General features: G+C 51.9%; 1 protein-coding gene across 1 annotated transcript; it reads left to right on the top strand.

The window, feature by feature from the left end:
- The first annotated feature begins 1312 nt into the window (after positions 1-1312).
- On the top strand, positions 1313-19503 carry RASGRP4 (RAS guanyl releasing protein 4). The gene is made up of 17 exons (XM_054462588.2): positions 1313-1403; positions 5811-5995; positions 7141-7246; positions 7371-7433; positions 8078-8209; positions 8327-8480; positions 9789-9962; positions 11184-11300; positions 13209-13484; positions 14844-14924; positions 15021-15125; positions 15259-15377; positions 15492-15636; positions 16877-16913; positions 17016-17150; positions 17264-17376; positions 18516-19503. The coding sequence occupies exons 1-17, from the start codon at positions 1381-1383 to the stop codon at positions 18570-18572; spliced, it is 2022 nt and encodes a 673-aa protein (XP_054318563.2). The 5' UTR covers positions 1313-1380; the 3' UTR covers positions 18573-19503.
- The last annotated feature ends 20 nt before the right edge of the window (positions 19504-19523 follow it).

Raw genomic sequence — 19523 nt, 5'->3', positions numbered from 1 at the left:
CCCTGCTTAAGAAAGACAGAGGATGGGGAGGGGCTTCCCCAAGGTTTTACCTCCATCTCTAATGGTTTTTGATGTGTGTGTGTGTGGTTTTTTTTGTTTGTTTTTTGTTTTTTGAGACAGGGTCTGGCTCTGCCACGCAGACTGAAGTGCAGTGGCACCATCATGGCTCACTGCAGCCTCGACCTCCTTGGTCTCAAGCAATCCTCTTGCCTCAGCCTCCTGAGTAGCTGGGACTACAAGTGTGCAACACTAAGCTCAGCTAACTTTTTTTTTTTTGAGACAGAGTTTCGCTCCTGTTGCCCAGGCTGGAGTGCAATGGCGTGATCTCGGCTGACCGCAACCTCTGCCTCCTGAGTTCAAGCAATTCTCCTGCCTCAGCCTGCCAAGTAGCTGGGATTATAGGCATGTGCCACAACACCCGGCTAATTTTGTATTTTTAGTAGAGATGGGGTTTCTCCATGTTGGTCAGGCTGGTCTTAAACTCCCAACCTCAGGTGATCCGCCCGCCTCGGCCTCCCAAAGTGCTGGGATTGCAGGAGTGAGCCACCACGCCGGCCTAACTTTTTACATTTTTTGTAGAGACGGGGTTTTGTCATGTTGTTCAAGCTGGTCTCAAACTCCTGGACTCAAGCGATCTGCCTGCCTTGGCCTCCCAAAGTGCTGGATGACAGGCGTGAGCCCCCGTGAGCCCCCGTGCCTGGTCCAGTATGTAATGTTTTTTTAAGGTAACAGCTGATTGTGTGAGGATTAAATGAGTTAATATTTTTAAAGTCCTTAGAGCAGTGTGTGCTACACAGTAGGTGCTATGTGGAGGTTTGTTACAATAAAGTCAGAAAGTGAAAATGTTTTCCAGGGTACAAATGGTATCACTTAAACTAGGAATAAGAGAAGCCTATGAAGAAATATACAAAATACTATGTCTTGTGAGTTTCCATTCAAACCGTCATGAATTATATATATGAATATGTCCTTCTAGAAAGACAGACTTATCTTTTTGAGTGTGTGTGTTTTTACATGAATATCAGTCACGCTTTAAAAAGAAAAGCCCCTGCTTTTATTGAAGTATGACAGTGACGGGTCTCGAGACGGAAAGATGGGGGAGATAGAGAGCCCGCCGGGGCGCCTGAGGGTGGGAGAGCCAGCGGTGCCGGAAACCTCAGCAGAAGGGATCCCCGTGTGGGGGAGGGGGGCCTTCGGTCTCTCCCCAGCCTCTTCCTTCCCCCTGGCCTGAGGGTGGGTGGGGAGGGGCAGTTCCTCTTTCCTTCCCAAGCACCGAGGAGGCCCCAGCTCCCTAGGGGCTGAGAAGCTGGAGTCCTGGGGAAGGGGAGGAGCTGAGCCCTACTCTTGCAAGACCCCCGCCCTCCTCCCCCAGCAGGAAGCATGAACAGAAAAGACAGCAAGAGGTGAGAGGACCCTCCCCAGGGAGCCCGGCAGCACCCTGAGCCCTCCTTCTGCATGGGAGGGCTGGGGAGATCACTCGCCAGGGTGGCAGGATTCCTGACTTCTTTGGGATCGGGCGCAGGGGGGCCAGGTGGATGCTTCAGGGAGTCTGGAGCCAGCTACGGCTGCAGTGGCTTGCATGTGGCATCTGTACCGTGTTGTCCCTGGAGTTTGAGCTGCTCCGTGCCCCTTTCCCACTCCTTGTCACCCCACCTCCATCCCTGGCCTGGGCTGAGTGTCTCTGCCCTCCCTGGGGGCTTTCTGGTTCCCTATCCCCCTGGACTGGAACTCCAGGCTCCTGCAGGACCCTGGCCCAGGAGAGGGGAGTGTGACACAGGGCAAGGCAGTTCCCCTGCCTCTTAAACCACTCCTGGCTGTTCCAGACCCCTACAGGGGGCTGCAGGACAGGGCCTAGCGGCTGGCTGTGCGGCTGGTTCTGGAATGAGCTTCATCTCCTGGGCAAGTTGGCCCTTCTGTCCCCACAGAGGCAGATAGTGGGTGACTCCCTAGCCTGGGTAGCTCCTCCTGCCACCCCTAGCACCACTCTGATGGGCAAAGGGCTTTCCTCCCCACCCAGCAGTTTAGTGGTAGACTCCTGGCTGCCTAATTTCCTAGCTGTGTGACCTTAGGTAAGTCACTTAACTGCTCTGTGTCTCAAGTTTTTCTTCTGTCAATAGAACAATCATAGCCTCTACCTCTAAGAGGCCTGTAAGTACTCAATGAGACACTCTAGACCAGTGGTTCTCAAACTGGAGCGAGCCTCAGAACTGTCTGGAGGGCTTGTAAAATACAGGTTGCTGGGCTTACCTTTAAAGTGTTTGATTTTTTTTTTTTTTGAGACGGAGTCTCGCTCTGTCGCCAGGCTGGAGTGTAGTGGCACAATCTCAGCTCACTGCAATCTCTGCCTCCCGGGTTCAAGTGATCCTCCTGCCTCAGCCTCCCAAGTAGCTGGGACTACAGGTGCACACCACCACGCCCAGCTACTTTTTTGTATTTTTAGTAGAGATGGGGTTTCATCATGTTGGGCAGGATGGTCTCGATCTCTTGACCTCGTGATCCACCCACCTCAGCCTCCCAAAGTGCTGGGATTAGAGGCGTGAGCCACTGCCCTCAGCCTTAAAGTGTTTGATTTTGTAGGTCTGGGTTGGGACCTGAGAATCTGTATTTATACCCAGTTCCCAGGTGATGCTTTTGGTACTAGCTGGGTGCCCACACTTAGGGAAATGCTGAATTAGTTAGAACGCTCCCTCCTTGGCCTAGGACATATATAATACTTTAAAATGTCCCTTCTAGTAACAGTGGCTCATTCCTCTAATCCCAGCACTTTGGGAGGATAAGGCAAGGAGAACTTGAGGCCAGGAGTTCTAGACCAGCCTGGGCAATATTGTGAGACCCCCATAGACACACACACAAACACACACACAAAATTAGCTGGGTATGGTCGTGCACACCTGTAGTCCCAGCTACCTGGGACTACCTTAGTCAAGGCAGGAGGATCACTCGAGTCCAGGAGTTCAAGGTTACAGTAAGCTTTGATTGTACAACTGCACTGCAGCCTGGGAGACAGAGCAAGACCCTGTCTAAAAAAGGGTAGAGGTGGGAGCCTGGTATGATGGCTACATCTATAATCCCAGCACTTTCGGAGGCAAAGGTTGGCGAATCCACTGGGCCCAGGAGTTTGAAACCAGCCTGGCCAACATGGTGAAACCCCATTTCTACTAAAAATACAAAAATTAGCTGGGCATGGTGGCACGTGCCTGTAGTCCCAACTACTTGGGAGGCTGAGGCAGGAGAATTGCTTGAACCCGGGAGGTGGAGTTTGCAGTGAGCTGAGATCACACCACTGCATTCCAGCCTGCGTGACAAAGCGAGACCCTGTCTCCAAAAAAAGAAAGAAAGAAAAAAAAAGAAATCCCTGGGGAAGGTCCAAGGACTAGCCTCATTTTTCCTTCGAGGAAACTGAGCCCCAGAGAAATTAAGTGACTAACACGAAGTCACAACAGCTGGCAAAAATTTCTGGATTCTACTTTCGTCTGAAGCCTGGATTCAGCTCCCTCCCTCCTCCCACCATCCCTGTCTCTCCATTAACCTCTTTCCCTGTCAGGAACAGCAGCCTCTGGGAGGCACCAGGCAAAGGGAGAATTATTATTATTATTATTATTATTATTATTATTATTATTATTATTTTGAGACTAAGACTCGCTCTGTTGCCCAGGCTGGAGTGCAGTGGCACGATGTCGGCTCACTGAAACCTCCGCCTCCTGGGTTCAATCTAGTCTTCTGCCTCAGCCTCCTGAGTAGCTGGGATTACAGGTGCGCACCACCACGCCCGGCAAATTTTTGTATTTTTAGTAGAGACGGGGTTTCACCATGTTGGTCAGTCTGGTCTCGAACTCCTGACCTCATGATGGGAGGATTATTTTCATACCTTCCTTGAAGCTGCCTCAGCCCCAGGGACCTCTCACCTAACTCTGAGGAGCCCCAGAGAAGGCCATTTAGCACTGGTATTTCCTCTCCAGTCCCAAATCTAAGGACCCACACTGAAGGCTAAAACTGCAGGTCCTGCCGGAAGGCTAACTTGGGAGAGGGGTCTGTTACCTTAGTGGGGTGAAGGGGTGGGAGAAGGGCAGAGATGAAATCCCGGGGGTTTCCTTGCAGGAGCCCTGCTCTCTTTTTTAATTTTTATTTTAATTAATTAATTAATTTGTTGGTTTATTTATTTTTTGACACAGAGTCTCACTCTGTCACCCAGGCTGGAGTGCAATGGCACAATCTCGGCTCACTGCAACCTCCACCTCTCAAGTTCAAGCGATTCTCCTGCCTCAGCCTCCTGAGTAGCTGGGATTACAGGAGCCCACCACCATGCCCGGCTAATTTTTGTATTTTTAGTAGAGATGGGGTTTCACCATGTTGGCCAGGCTGGTCTCGAACTCCTGACCTCAAGTGATCCACCCACCTCAGCCTCCCAAAGTGCTGGGACTACAGGCGTGAGCCACTGTGCCTGGCCTCTCGTTTTAATTTTTTTATTATTATTTTTAAAACAGAAATCACTCTGTCACCCAGGTTGGAACACAGTGATGCAGGTTCCAGCTCACTGTAGCCTCCACCTCCTGGGTTCAAGTGACCCTGCTGCCTCAGCCTCCTGAGTAGCTGGGATTACAGGCACCCGCCATCACGCCTGACCAATTTTTGCATTTTTAGTAGAGATGAGGGTTTCACCATGTTGGCCGGGGTGGTCTCGAACTCCTGGCCTCGAGTGATCCACCCACCTTGGCCTCCCAAAGTGCTGGGATTACAGGCATGAGCCACCACACTGGCCCAGGAGCCTTGCTCTCTTGAGGGCTGTGGGAGGAAGGAGGGGCGGGTGTTAGAGACCAAAGGGGAGCCCTGAGGAGGCAATTCCTGAAGGCAGGTCCTCCCATGCCTCTGCCTGGGGAGGACAGGAGAGATCCCAGGGGTCTTCTCCTGAGTCCCTGGGAGGCCAGGAGTAATCCCGGGATCTGCCAACAGGAAGTCTCTTCCAGTATGCCTTGGAAGCAGTCGAGAGGAAGTTGGGGGCAATGCCTCGGGAAGGAGTTCTTATGATTCCCTGAGGGGTCTTCAGTGGTCCCAGGGGTCTTCTGCTGTGGTTCCCTGGGGGATTCAGAGTAGTCCTGAGCAGCGGTCCCCAGGCTTTTTGGCACCAGGGACCGCTTTTGCGGAAGGGGGTGGGGATGGTGTGGGGATGATTCAAGTTAATTACATGTATCGTGTGCTTTATTTTTATTATTATTACATTGTAATATATAATGAAATAGTTACGCAGCTCACCATAATGTAGAATCAGTGGGAGCCCTGAGCTTGTTTTCCTGCAACTGGATGCTCCCATCTGGGGGTGATGAGAGACAGTGACAGATCATGAGGCATTAGATTCTCATAAACAGCACGTAGCCTAGATCCCTCGCATGTGAATTTCACAATAGGATTCATGCTCCTAAGAGAGTCTAATGCCCCAGCTGATCTGACAGGAGGTGGAGCTCAGGTGGGGGTGCTCGCTTGCCCGCTGGTTCCTAACAGGCCACAGACTGGTACCCGTCTGTGTCCCAGGGGCTGGGGACCCCTGGTCTTGAGGATCTTCCTCTCTGATTCCCTGAAGGGAGTAGGAATATCCCTGGGAGTTTGCTTGTGGGAGAGGGCTCCCATGATTCTCCCAGGGATCTGGAATATTCCTGGGGATTCTCCCTAGAGTCCCTGGTAGGTCAGGGGTAACCCTGGGACTTTGCCTTTAGGAAGCCTCTCCCGTGGTGCCTTGGGGCATTAGGGTCAAGAGGAATTATTGGGTCTGCCCGAAAGAAGGGGCTCCCATAACTCCTTGGGGGCTGTGCCCACAGGAAGTCCCACCAGGAATGCACCGGAAAGACAGGAGGGCGGGGCCGGCCTCGCCAAGCGCGTCGCCACAAGACATGCCCCAGCCCCCGGGAAATCAGCAAGGTCATGGCTTCCATGAACCTGGGCCTTCTGAGTGAGGGCGGCTGCAGCGAAGATGAGCTGCTGGAGAAATGCATCCAGTCCTTCGGTGAGTGTCCTCTCCCCAGCAGCCTCCCTGCCCCTAACCTCGGGCTCAGCACCCGCTTCTCTCCACCTCAGCTTTTGGAGGTAAAATGAGAGCAGGGCTGGGTGGAATGAAACTCAATCACTACATTAGAGATAACAGAAACACCTGCATTTCTTCTTTCCTGAAATGGAAATATATACATATTATATATATATATAAAATATATATTATATATATATAATATATATTATATTATATATAATATATATTTATATATAATATATATTATATATTATATATAATATATATAATATATAATATATATAAATATAATATATATAAATATATAAATATATATAAATATATAAATATATATATTTTTATATAAATATATAAATATATATATATTTATATATAAATATATAAATATATAAATATATATAATATATATAAATATATTAAATATATAAATATATAAATATATATTTATATATAATATATTATATATTTTATATATAAATATATATTTATATATAATATATTATATATAATATATAAATATATATTTATATATAATATATTATATATAATATATAAATATATATTATATATAATATATTATATATATAAATCTTTTTTTCTTTTCTTTTCTTTTGAGACAGAGTCTCGCTCTGTCACCCAGGCTGGAGTACAGTGGCCTGATCTCAGCTCACTGCAACCCCCACCTCCTGGGTTCAAGAGATTCTCCTGCCTCAGCCTCTCGAGTAGCTAGGATTACAGGCACATGCCACCAGGCCTGGCTAATTTTTGTGTTTTTAGTAGAAACGGTGTTTCACCATGTTGGCCAGGCTTGTCTCGAACTCCTGGCCTCGTGTGATCCGCCCGATTCAGCCTCCCAAAGTGCTGGGATTACAGGCGTGAGCCACTGTGCCCGGCCAGTCTGGTGCTATTTCAATCTTCAGCAAGACTTGCCAGGGGTGATGCTGCCCCATGCACAATACAGATAAGGAAACTGAGGCACAGGAGGTTAGGTTGCCTGTCCAAGGTCACGCCGGGGATCACCGTTAGAGCTGGTCTTTGAACCAGGTGGTCCGGCAGGATCTGGAGCTGCGCGGTGCATTGCCTGAGGGCCATTCTGTCACAGAGTACCCCTCCTTCCACCCCAGATTCAGCTGGCAGCCTGTGCCATGGGGACCACATGCTCAACATGGTGCTGGCCATGCACAGCTGGGTGCTGCCATCTGCCGACCTGGCTGCCCGCCTGCTGACCTCATATCCTCCGGGACTGTGAGCTATGGGTGGAGGGTGGAGGGCAGAGTTGTGAGAACCTGGGCAATGGGAATGGAGAGCAGGCAGGTCATGGATCCTGGAGAACAGAGCCTTGACCAGAACTCAAATACCAGAAGGCCACAGGGGACACCCAGGAGCTGAGACGGCTGCAGATCTGTCACCTGGTCAGGTAGGGCTGGGCCGAGATCCCCACTCTCAGGACCCACGACTTCCATCCTGCTTTCCCCCCAAAAAACATTCTTCAGAGACTCCCCAGGCCAGTTCCCACAGACCCAACCAGCCCCACAGGCCAAAATCCCACTTCTGAGACACCCATAGCTTGGTTCCTAAGACACTCTTAGTTCCGTTCCTTAGAACCCCCACTTCCTAGAGACCCCCCTCACCAACCAGATTCCATAGACCCTCCTAGCTGTTGCCCAGAGACCACCGGCTCTGATCCCCAAAATCTCTACCTCCCACAGACCCAAGCCTCGCCCATAAGACCCCCTCATTCTGTCCCTCCAAAAATTTCACCCCCAGAAGTCCCCAGTCTAGTTCCTAGGACCCTCCACGATGTTGCTTCCCAATAATCCCACTTCCAAGTGACTCCCCAGTCTGTTTCCCACAGAGCCCCCCAGTCTGTGTTAAGAGACCCCCATCCTACTCCAGAGATTCTCCAAGCCTGGTACCCCTCCAAACCCCAACCCTCCAGGGACCCCCACACATATTTAGAGACCCCTCGCTCAGCACCTAGAAATTCCTCAGCCCAAAATATCCCTTGTAGAAATCTTCGCCACCCCCGGCCTCATCTCACCATCTCCAAACCACTCTCAGGTACTGGCTGACGCAACACCCTGAGGTGATGCACCAGGATCCCCAGCTAGAAGAAGTCATAGGTCGTTTCTGGGCCACCGTGGCCCAGGAGGGCAACTCGGCCCAGAGAAGACTGGGAGACTCTTCTAACCTGTGAGTCAGCCGTGCGCTCCCCTCTTCCCTGCCCCATCCCCATTCTGCCATCTCCCTCTACATCCCCAAGCCCTCAACTGTGAGCCACTCCAATACCCTGCCCCTCTTGGCCCCCAGCCTGAGCCCTGGTGGCCCTGGCCCCCCACTCCCCATGAGCAGCCCAGGCCTGGGCAAAAAGCGCAAAGTGTCCTTGCTTTTCGACCACCTGGAGACGGGGGAGCTGGCTCAGCACCTCACCTACCTGGAGTTCCGGTCCTTCCAGGCTATCACGGTGAGGACCCCCTCCCGTCCCCATCCCAAGCAGGGGAGAGACTGGGGTAGGGGAGGGATTGTCTGGGGGAAGGCAGGACTGAGAGGACAACTGCATGGTCATTCAGCAGAGATCTCAAAGTCTTAAACTCAAACCTGTGTGCTAGAAGGTCCAGGAAAATGAGTTAAGGAAGCCGAGGCAGGCAGATCGCCTGAGGTCAGGAGTTTGAGACCAGCCCGGCCAACATGGTGAAACCCCGTCTCTACTAAAAACACAAAAATTATCCGGGCATGGTGGCGCACGCCTGTAATCCCAGCTACTTGGGAGGGTGAGGCAGGAGAATCACTTGAACCTCAGGAGGCGGAGGCTGCAGTGAGCTGAGATCACACCACTGCACTCCAGCCTGGGCGACAGAGCGAGACTCTGTCTCAAAAAACAACACCAACAAAAAAGTAAAATAAATAAATAAAATGCTTATTGCAGTGACTGGCACTTAGTAAGTGCTCAAAATACTTTATCATTTATTCAACAAGCATTTAAATTCATGGTGCCTCAGTTTCCTCATCTGTAAAAAGGGGATATGCGCAGTTCCTGCCTTGCAGGAACAGTGCCTGGTCCAGGGTAAATGCTATCTGCTTGAACCATTTGAAATTGTCATATATTACCTACCCAAGGATCAGTTTCATGTGCTTCAACATATATATGCATTAGCTTTTGCCATCTGGACATCATCATTTCAAGGGAAGGTGGGGATCTGTTTCCTTCATGTGAAACTGTCCCAATTGTGTGTGTGTGTTGTGTGTGAGTGTGTTGTGTGTGTGTGTGTATGCAAATATACTCAGTGTAGTGGATGTGGGTATGAAATGAACACTCTTTGGGCAGAACAGATAGAGGTTGATTTCAATTCATCTTCCCCATCCTTCCCTTTGCTGACTGTATACCAGTCAGGTGTACAGTTAAGAGCATATAGACTCCCACTCCGACTCACACCTGTGTGACCCTGGGCAAATTACCTATCCTCTCTGTGCCTCAACTGTCTCACCACTAAAATGGAATGATACTCACTTCATAGAGTTATGAGGATTAAATTAGTTAATATGATCACTTGTCAAATATAGTGCCTGGCTATATTGAAACATGCCTCCTCAGATGGGAGAGGAGCATGGTGACGTCAAGGACATGCAGCAGCCTGAGGGTGGGGGGACAGATGACAAAGGTCACTCCAGCTAGACCAGGCTAGGACATCAGAGATCGTGACTGCTTGTTGGATGCCATGGAAGGGCAGGGCCTGAGCGCCACGGCCCACCTTGACACCCACCTCGCTCCCAGCCCCAGGATCTGCGGAGCTACGTTTTGCAGGGCTCAGTACGAGGCTGCCCGGCCCTGGAGGGCTCCGTAGGTCTCAGCAACAGCGTGTCCCGCTGGGTGCAGGTGATGGTGCTGAGCCGTCCCGGGCCCCTACAGCGCGCACAGGTGCTGGACAAGTTCATTCACGTGGCACAGGTGAGGCCCGCCCCTTGGGGCTGCGAACTCCACTGCACACAGCTACCTGGCCCTTCCCCTTCCAGACCCTCGACCCCACAGGGTCATCCTGGCGGTGACGTCACGCATCTCCCAGCCCCGCCCACGAGGCCACAGTCTGGGCATTCCAACCAAGGACCGTAACTTCTTCTTTGGCCTTGATGTCACCGCGTCCCACCCACCGTGGCCCCACCCCTTGGCCCTAGACGTGACAGGCTCCCAAGCCCTATGCCTGAATATTCTATCCCCAGGTCAATGAGTGTCCCTTCCATGCCCCCACCTTTGTGGGGCATGGAAGCCCGAGGCTTCCATCCCCAGTCCCCGGGCCCCAGTGGTCACTTCGGGACTGTGCATCGCTCCCCAATGAGTCCGGGCTCTCCCCTCCCCGCCCCATTGTGTTAGGCCTTTCTCTTCCCCTCCCTTCCCCCTCCTTTCCGGACACCTTCTCGCCCTTCTGGGGAAAAGGGAAGCCCTACGGCCCGCTGTGGCCGCGCCCCCTTGCGTATTTCCACGCAGACCACGCCCTTCCTCTGGTGTCTTCCCTGGTTTGCTTACTCCTGCAGGGCCCCTGAGACCTGGGCGTCTCGACGTCCGCCTGGAGTCTCCTTGGTCTGAGCATTTTCCATTCCTCCATGGGCACACTCTCTCCACAGCAACCTCTGCCGAAATTCGTCAAAAGGAGGGCAAGGGAATTCCCCAGCTGCCTGGTGGCCCCACACCTGTCTAGCATCTGTCTGACTCCTCCATTTCTCTCTGGCCCTGTTCACCTCTGCCTGGCTCCCAGCTCCTGCACAGAGCCTGCGCCTTCTTGCCTCCCCGCACCTGTGTGACTCTCAGAGCAGTCAGACCCCCAGATGGCTGACACCTGACATGTCTGAAGCCTCCCCCACCTGTCTGACACACACCTGTCTATCCCCCAAATCCGCCCAACTTCTCGTACTTCCTGTCTCCCCAGATTTTCTAACCTCGTATCAGTCAATCACCTGCTTGACCCTCCTGGCTCAGATAACCATCTAATACCCCTGTGAGGCCCACACATGGCATGTCCCACTCTTGCCGCACACACCCACCTTCTCTCACCTGTCTGATCCCCACATTGGTCCACACATGCCTGGGACCCCACCTCAACTGGGATGCTGTCATCTGAAGTCCCGACTTGCCCTCCCTCCCGTGACGGCCCTGTGGGCATGCTTCTCTTCCTAGAGGCTCCGCCAGCTGCAGAATTTCAACACGCTGATGGCAGTCACAGGGGGCCTATGTCACAGTGCCATCTCCAGACTCAAGGAATCCCATGCCCACCTGAGCCCTGACAGCACCAAGGTGAATCCCACTACCCTCCCCAAAGCTCCAAGTGGTCAGCTGTCTTGAGCCCCCACGCCTAATTCCCCAAGCCCTATCCATTCCTGCCCAGGTGTCCTAGAACCACCTGAAGTCCTTGCTCCTCCAAATCCCAGACCCCCAGGCTCTGCCAGCATTCCTCCTCCCTGTCATCCATCCACTCATGGTGCTGATCCCTCTCTGCTCTCAGTGTGTCTGGTCCGGAGCTGGACTGTGAGGCAGACAGATGGGAGACAGGCTAGCAGAGAACTTTGCAGTCCCCATGGGGAGGACTGGCTGAGGTCAGAAAGTGGCAGGAAATTAGGCCAAAGATGCCCTGGGAAGATCCTATAGCGCCTTGTAAGATGGGCTAAGCTAGGGAAGTTTTGAGAGTGATGACACACCCTTGATAAGATCTGGGTTTTTAAGAAATAATTATAGGCTGGGTTCAGTGGCTCACACTTGTAATTCCAGCGTTTTGGGAGGCCAAGATGGGAGGATAACTTTAGCCCAGGTGTTTGAGACCAGCCTGGGCAACACAGTGAGACCCCATCTCCAGAAATTTTTTTTTTTTTTTTTTTTGTGGAGACAGAGTCTCGCTCTTGTCGCCCAGGCTGGAGTGCAGTGGTGCAGTCTCGGCTCACTGCACCCTCTGCCTCCCGGATTCAGGTAATTCTCCTACCCCAGCCTCCCAAGTAGCTGGGATTACAAGGATGCACCACCACGCCCTGCTGATTTTGTATTTTTAGTAGAGACAGGGTTTTACCATGTTGGCCAGGCTGGTCTCAAACTCCTGACCTAAGGCGATCCACCCACCTTGGCCTCCAAAAGTGCTGGGATTACAGGTGTGAGCCTCTGTGCCTAGCTGAAAAAAAATTTAAAAATAAATTAGCCAGGGATGGTGGCCCATTCCTGTAGTCCCAGCTACTTGGGAGGCTGAGGGGGAGGACTGCTGGAGCCTCCCCCTCAGCCTTTTCATTGTTGTTGTTTTTTGAGATGGAGTCTCACTCTATCTCCCAGGCTGGAGTACAGTGTCGCAATCTTGGCTCACTGCAGCCTGCACCTCCCAGGTTCAAGCGATTCGCCTGCCTCAGCTTCCCGAGTAGCTGGGATTACAGGCCTGCACCACCAGACCCAGTTAATTTTTGTATTTTTAGTAGAGACAGGGTTTTACCATGTTGCCCAGGCTGTTCTAGACCTCCTGACCTCAGATGATCCGCCTGCCTCGGCCTCTCAAAATGCTGGGATTACAAGCGTGAGCCACCGCGCCCAGCCATCAAGCCCAGGAGTTTAAGGCTGCAGTGAGCTGTGATCATGACACTGCACTCCAGTCTGGGTGACAGAGTGAGACCCTAGCCTAAAAAATAAATAAATAAATAAAAAGGCCGGTCTTGATGGCTCACGCCTGTAATCCCAACACTTTGGGAGGCCGAGGCGGGCAGATCACTTGAGGTGAGGAGTTTGAGACCAGCCTGGCCAACATGGTAAAACCCTGTCTCTACTAAAAATACAAAATTAGCTTGGTGTGGTGGCTCATGCCTGTAGTCCCAGCTTCTTGGGAGGCTGAGGCAGGAGAATCGCTTGAACCCAGGAGGTGGAGGTGGCAGTAAGCCGAGATCACGCCACTGCACTCTAGCCTGGGCAAGACAGCGAAACTCCATCTCAAAAAAAAAAAAAGAAAGAAAGAAATCATTTTAGCCAAAGAATGGGGGATTGTGGAACTTCTCTGAGATGGGGACCCAAGAGGAAGAGCAGTTTGGGGGAGATGCTGAGACCGGCATGGGATATGGAAGGGCTCCAGAGGTGTCCACAATGCCACTGGGTCCCTGAAGGCCTAGAGCCCACACAGGAGGCTGCTCAGGGGACGGGACTGCCCTGATAACGCCCCCATCCCATGTCCCTCCTCCCCAGGCCCTCCTGGAGCTCACTGAGCTCCTTGCCTCCCACAACAACTACGCCCGCTACCGCCGCACCTGGGCTGGCTGTGCGGGCTTCCGGCTGCCTGTACTGGGCGTGCACCTCAAGGACCTGGTGTCCCTGCATGAGGCACAGCCCGACAGGTTGCCTGACGGCCGCCTGCACCTACCCAAGCTGAACAACCTCTACCTGCGGCTGCAGGAGCTGGTGGCCCTCCAAGGGCAGCATCCACCCTGCAGCGCCAATGAGGACCTGCTGCACCTGCTCACGGTGAGCCTCCCGGCCCTGCCCAGGCTGGGCTTCTGAGGGTACTGAGATATAGGGTCCTGGGTGTGTGAGTGTCTCCAGGACCAGGGTATCAAAGTGCTGGAGTGCATGGGTTTTGAAGCCAGAGCTTCTAGGTTTTTTTCTAGCTGCGTGATCTTGGGCAAGTCACTGAACCCTTAGGCCTCAGTTTCTTTATCCACAAAATGGGAATAATAAAAGGACCCAGCCGGGTGTGGTGGCTCACGCCTGTAATCCCAACACCTTGGGATGCTGAGGTGGGCAGATCACCTGAGGTCAGGAGTTCAAGACCAGCCTGACCAACATGGAGAAACCCTGTCTCTACTAAAAATACAAAATTAGCCAGGAGTGGTGGTGCGTGCCTGTAATCCCAGCTACTTGGGACGCTGAGGCAGGAGAATTGCTTGAACCCAGGAGGTGGAGGTTGCAGTGAGCTGAGATCGCGCCATTGCACCCCAGCCTGGGCAAGAAGAGTGAAACTCCTTCTCAAAATAAATAAATAAAAATAAAATAAAATAAAAGGACCCACTTCAGAGGGTGGTTGAGGAGAGACAGCCAATGACATCGTTCAAAGAATGTCCTTAAGACAGTGTCTAGCCAGGCACAGTGGCTCATGCCTGTAATCCTAGCACTTTGGGAGGCTGAGGTAGGCGGATTGCCTGAGGAGTTTGAGACCAGCCTAGGCAACATGGTGAAACCCCATCTCTACTAAAAATACAAAAATTAGCTGGGCATGGTGGTGCATGCCTATAGTCCCAGCTACTTGGGAGGCTGAGGCATGAGAATCGCTTGAACCTGGGAGGCGGAGGTTGCAGTGAGCCAAGATCGCGCCACTACACTCCAGCCTGGGTGACAGAGCGAGACTCTGTCTCAAAAAATGACAGTATATGGAGGAGAGTGAGCTCTATATTCTATATAAGTAACATGTTTTTTCCCCACTTCCCCCAGTGACTCAAGTATCCATTGATCTCAGCTCTGGAATTGCTTTGGGGTTCACATTCTTAAACTCCAAGGTTCTGAGCTTCTCATGCTGATAGCCCAAAATCTCAAACTTTGACATATCCAAGAATCTAAGCAAAAGGCTACTAACAGTTATTGATCATTGACTATGTGCCAGGCACCTCATTCCACCTTACAACCCTATGAGGTTGGGACCCTTACTGTGCCCATTCTATAGATTGGGAAACTGAGGCCCAGAGAGGTGAGGTCACTTGCTCACTGTCCCACAGCAGTAATGCCAGGATTTGAACCCAGGAGGGGCTTTAGGAAGATCCTGAGAGTGGGTGTGGGGGTCTGGGGCAGGGCTGTAGATGGGAGGATCTGTAACACCCCTGTCTGCTCCAGCTCTCCCTGGACCTCTTCTACACGGAAGACGAGATCTATGAGCTTTCTTATGCCCGGGAGCCGCGTTGTCCCAAGAGTCTGGTGAGACCTGACCCCTGGCCTGGGACCCCCCCAATTACCTCAAACCCCCTCTAAGCCTATGCAGTGACTAACTGTACTCCTCTGTCCCCGCCCCAGCCACCCTCCCCCTTCAACGCACCTCTGGTGGTGGAGTGGGCCCCTGGTGTGACACCCAAGCCGGACAGGATCACGCTGGGTCGGCACGTGGAGCAGCTGGTGGAGGTAAGGAGGGGCCGCCGGCAGCCAGGAGGGAAGACATCTGTAGAACCCTGAGCCTGGAGGTGGGGACTTATATGGCCATGGGGATCATATTTCGACAACTGGGCCTTATCTGCTTCCCCACACTTCTCTGAAGTCTGTGTTCAAGAATTATGACCCTGAAGGCCGAGGAACAATCTCTCAGGAGGACTTTGAGCGACTCTCGGGCAATTTTCCCTTCGCCTGCCATGGGCTTCACCCACCCCCACGCCAGGGGTAAGTGGTTGTGACTCCTGGATCCCCCGAAGGTGAGGACACTGGGGTTGCCTGGACTCCTGGGTCTGGAGGAGGTTGGGGTGGGTCACGCTGAGGCTCAGTTTCTGCCCCCAGGAGAGGCTCCTTCAGCAGAGAGGAGCTGACAGGGTACCTGCTCCGGGCCAGCGCCATCTGCTCCAAGCTGGGCCTCGCCTTCCTGCACACCTTCCATGAGGTCACCTTCCGAAAGCCTACCTTCTGCGACAGCTGCAGTGGCTTCGTGAGCACTCCACCCCATCACCGCCCTTAGGTTCCATCTGTCCTGAAGCCGGTAGTCCGCAAACCCCAGATAACCCCCAAATTCCAGAAATCCTCGAGCTTCAAATCATCCTGTTTCATATAAACCCTAAACACCAGACATTCCCTATATCCTGGATAATCTCCAAATGCCAGATAATCCCCAAATCCCAGATAATCTCCACCCCAGACAATCGCTGAACCATGGATAATATCTGAAACTCTGGATAGGAGGCCAGGAGTGGCGGCTCACGCCTGTAATCCCAGCACTTGGGGAGGCTGAGGTGGGCAGATTGCTTGAGCTCAAGGGTTCAAGACCAGCCTAGGGAACATAGCGAGAGAGACCCTATCTCTACTAAAAATACAAAAATTAGCTGCCTGTGGTGGTGCATACCTGTGATCCCAGCTACTCAGGAGGCTGAGGCTGATCTGAGGCTGAGAATCACTTGAACCCAGGAGGTGGAGGTTGCAGTGAGCCAAGATTGCAGCACTGCACTCCAGCTTGGATGACAGAGCGAGATTCTGTCTCAAAAAAAAAAAAAACCTGGATAATCTCCAAACTGGATAGATTATGTTCAAATGGAATCATCCTCCAAATCTCTAGACTCCAGATCATTCAAACTCTGAATAATTTCCAAATTCAAGATATCCCCAAACTCTGGCTAGTGGATCAATCTCTCAACCTACAACCCGAGACTAATTCACAAACCTTGGATTATTTCCCACATTCATTTATTCATTCATGAAATATTTACTGAGCACCTCCTCTGTGCCAGGTAGTTCTAGGCCCTGGGGATACAGCAGGAATACAGCAGACAATTCTTGCCCATAGAATTTGCATTTTAGTAACTCTAAATTTTACCTAAATCTAATATCTGAGGTGATTATCTAAACTTGAGATAATCTCCAAGTTTCCTTTATTTATTTTGTTAAGAGATGGGTCTTGCTCTATTACCCAGGCTGGAGTGCAGTGGTACGATCATGGTTCATTGCAGCCTCCAACTCCTGAGCTCAAGCGATCCTCCCACCTTGGCGTCTCAAAGTGCTGGGATTACTGGCATGAGCCACTGCACCCACCCACATTCCTTTAATTCCAGTTAAATCTCTAGCCTTGAGAATTTCAAAACCTGGGTAGCTTCCACACTTCCACTCCCCAGCTGCCCTGCCAATCCACAGCCTTCCCTCTCCTAGGATGGGTAATCTTTTCTCCTTTCTCTTCCCAGCTCTGGGGTGTCACCAAGCAAGGCTACCGCTGTCGGGGTGAGTGGGGTGTCAGCGAGTGGGAGGGAAGCCTTGGCCCGCAGGCTGGAAGGATGGATGACACAGATCGGACCCCTGGCCATTAACCGCTGCCTTCCCCAGAGTGCGGGCTGTGTTGCCACAAACACTGCAGAGAGCAACTGAAGGTAGAATGTAAGAAGAGGCCAGGGGCCAAGGGCGATGCAGGACCCCCCGGAGCTCCTGTCCCATCCACACCAGCTCCCCATGCCAGCTGTGGTAAGACCTAGAGCACGCCAGTGCTGGGAAGGGGCCTAGGGGAAAGGGGTTGAGTCCAAGGTCAAGAGGCCCTTCCCATCAGACCCACATCCCTTCCATCCACCCACAAACAGGCTCCGAGGAAAATCTCTCCTACACGCTATCCCTGGAACCTGAGACTGGGTGCCAGCTTCGCCATGCCTGGACCCAGACTGAATCCCCACACCCTTCCTGGGAAACAGATACGGTGAGGAGAAACCGCCCCTACCCCCAAGTGGATACAGGGGACACAGGGCACTGGCCTGGGGAAGACTGGACAGATTTGGAGACCCATAGAAAGTACAAATATGCAGAAGTCCTCGACTGCTGGGGTGGGAGGGTATGGATACTGGTTACTTTTTAATACTGATAGAAAAATAGGCTGGGTGCGGTGGCTCATGCTTGTAATCCCAGGACTTTGGGAGGCAGAGGTGGGAGGATCACTTGAGGTCAGAAGTTCGAGGTCAGCCTGGCCAACGTGATAAAACTCTCTCTCTACTAAAAATACAAAAATTAGCCAAGTGTGGCCGGGCCCAGTGGCTCACGCCTGTAATCCCAGCACTTTGGGAAGCCGAGGTGGGCAAATTACCTGAGGTCAGGAGTTCGAGATCAGCCTGGGCAACACGGTGAAACCGTGTCTCTACTAAAAATACAAAATTAGCCAGGCGTGGTGACACATGCCTGTAATCCCAGCTACTCGGGAGGCTGAGGCAGGAGAATCACTTGAACCTGGGAGGCGGAGGATGCGGTGAGCCGAGATCGTGCCATTGCACTCCAGCCTGGGCAACAAGAGTAAATCTCCATCTCACCAAAAAAAAAAAAAAAAAAAAAGAAAAGAAAAGACAAAAATTAGCCAAGTGTGATGGCGGGTGCCTGTAGTCCCAGCTATATGGGAGGCTGAGGCAGGAGAATCACTTGAGCCCGGGAGGCAGAGGCTGTAGTGAGCCGAGATTGTGCCACTGCACTCCAGCCTAGGTGACAGAGAAAGACCCTGTCTCAAAAAAAAAAAAAAAAGAAAAGAAAAGAAAAGAAAAATAGAAGTTTCAACATGTTGGGGGTAGGGTGGGGATGATAACCACTAGGAGAACAGAAAAAAGGATTCTAGCCAATAAGATAGCAAGAATAAGGCCAAATATATCGGGAGCTATTGTAAGTGTTAATGGAGTAAACGCCACTATTCGAGGGCAGAGACTCTCAGATTGGGTTACAAAAAGGATTCCACAGGGGACATTCATTCATCCACTTACCAGTCTGGGCAGGGAAGTGTTCCTGGCAGTGAAGTGTCTCCTAGACATCATACGCTCCCCACATCATCTGTCATCTTTCTTCTTCCTTTCTTCCTTCCAGGTCCCCTGCCCAGTGATGGACCCACCATCAACTGCATCCTCGAAGCTGGATTCCTAGACATCTCTTGGTCTCCTCTCTTCCTCACTCCCTTCCCCCAGTCAGTCCTGAGTCCTGTCGTCAGACTCTGGCAGGGCTCCCAGAGGTAGGCCCCCAGAGGCATCCGCCTTCCCATCCACACTGCCTTTGGTGGTACGTCCATCATCTTTTTCCCTGGAAGTGACTTCCCTCTTTTGCATCCTGGTGGATGCTACTCCTGCTCCCTTCCCCTGCACTTAGTATCTGTGCAGCTCTGTGTTGGATACATTTAGACTCAGGCCTCATTTTACCAACTCCCTAAATCTCCATTTCTTTTTTTTTTTTTTTTTTTTTTTGAGACAGTCTCGCTCTGTCACCCAGGCTGGAATGCAATGATGCAATCTCAGCTCACTGCAACCTCCGCCTCCCGGGTTCAAGTGATTCTTCTGTCTCAGCCTCCCAAGTAGCTTGGATTACAGGCACGCGCCACCATGCCTGGCTAATTTTTGTATTTTTAGTAGAGACGGGGTTTCCCCACATTGGCCAAGATGGTCTCGAACTCCTGACCTCATGATCCACCAGCCTCGGCCTCCCAAAGTGCTGGGATTACAGGTGTGAGCCACCATGCCCAGCTCCTGCTTTTTTCTGCATAGAACGTTCTCCCTCTGACAGCCTATACTTTTTCCCTCTTTATCTCGTTGAATGTCTGTCTTTCCTCAACAGGAACATCAACTCCAGGAGAACAGGGATTTCTATCAGTGTCATTTACTGCTGCATCCCCAGTGCCTAGAACAGGGCTGGCAGGTGGTAGGCGCCTGACAGATGCTTGTCTGATGCCTGAATGTCTCCTTACCCACGCCCACGGCGCAGGATAGATGTGCTGTAGGGCAAAGAACTTTGAGGGTCAAGCAGCAGGGGCCCATTCAGTCCCAGGGAGCAGAGACCCCCCCACCCCTTCACAAACCCCAACACCCCTGACTTGGCCCCCACAGA

The sequence above is a fragment of the Pongo pygmaeus genome, chromosome 20 (assembly GCF_028885625.2).
Source record: "Pongo pygmaeus isolate AG05252 chromosome 20, NHGRI_mPonPyg2-v2.0_pri, whole genome shotgun sequence".
Classification (NCBI taxonomy): domain Eukaryota; kingdom Metazoa; phylum Chordata; class Mammalia; order Primates; family Hominidae; genus Pongo; species Pongo pygmaeus.
Note: the sequence above shows the minus strand (reverse complement) of the source record. Positions and strands in the feature narration are given on the sequence as shown.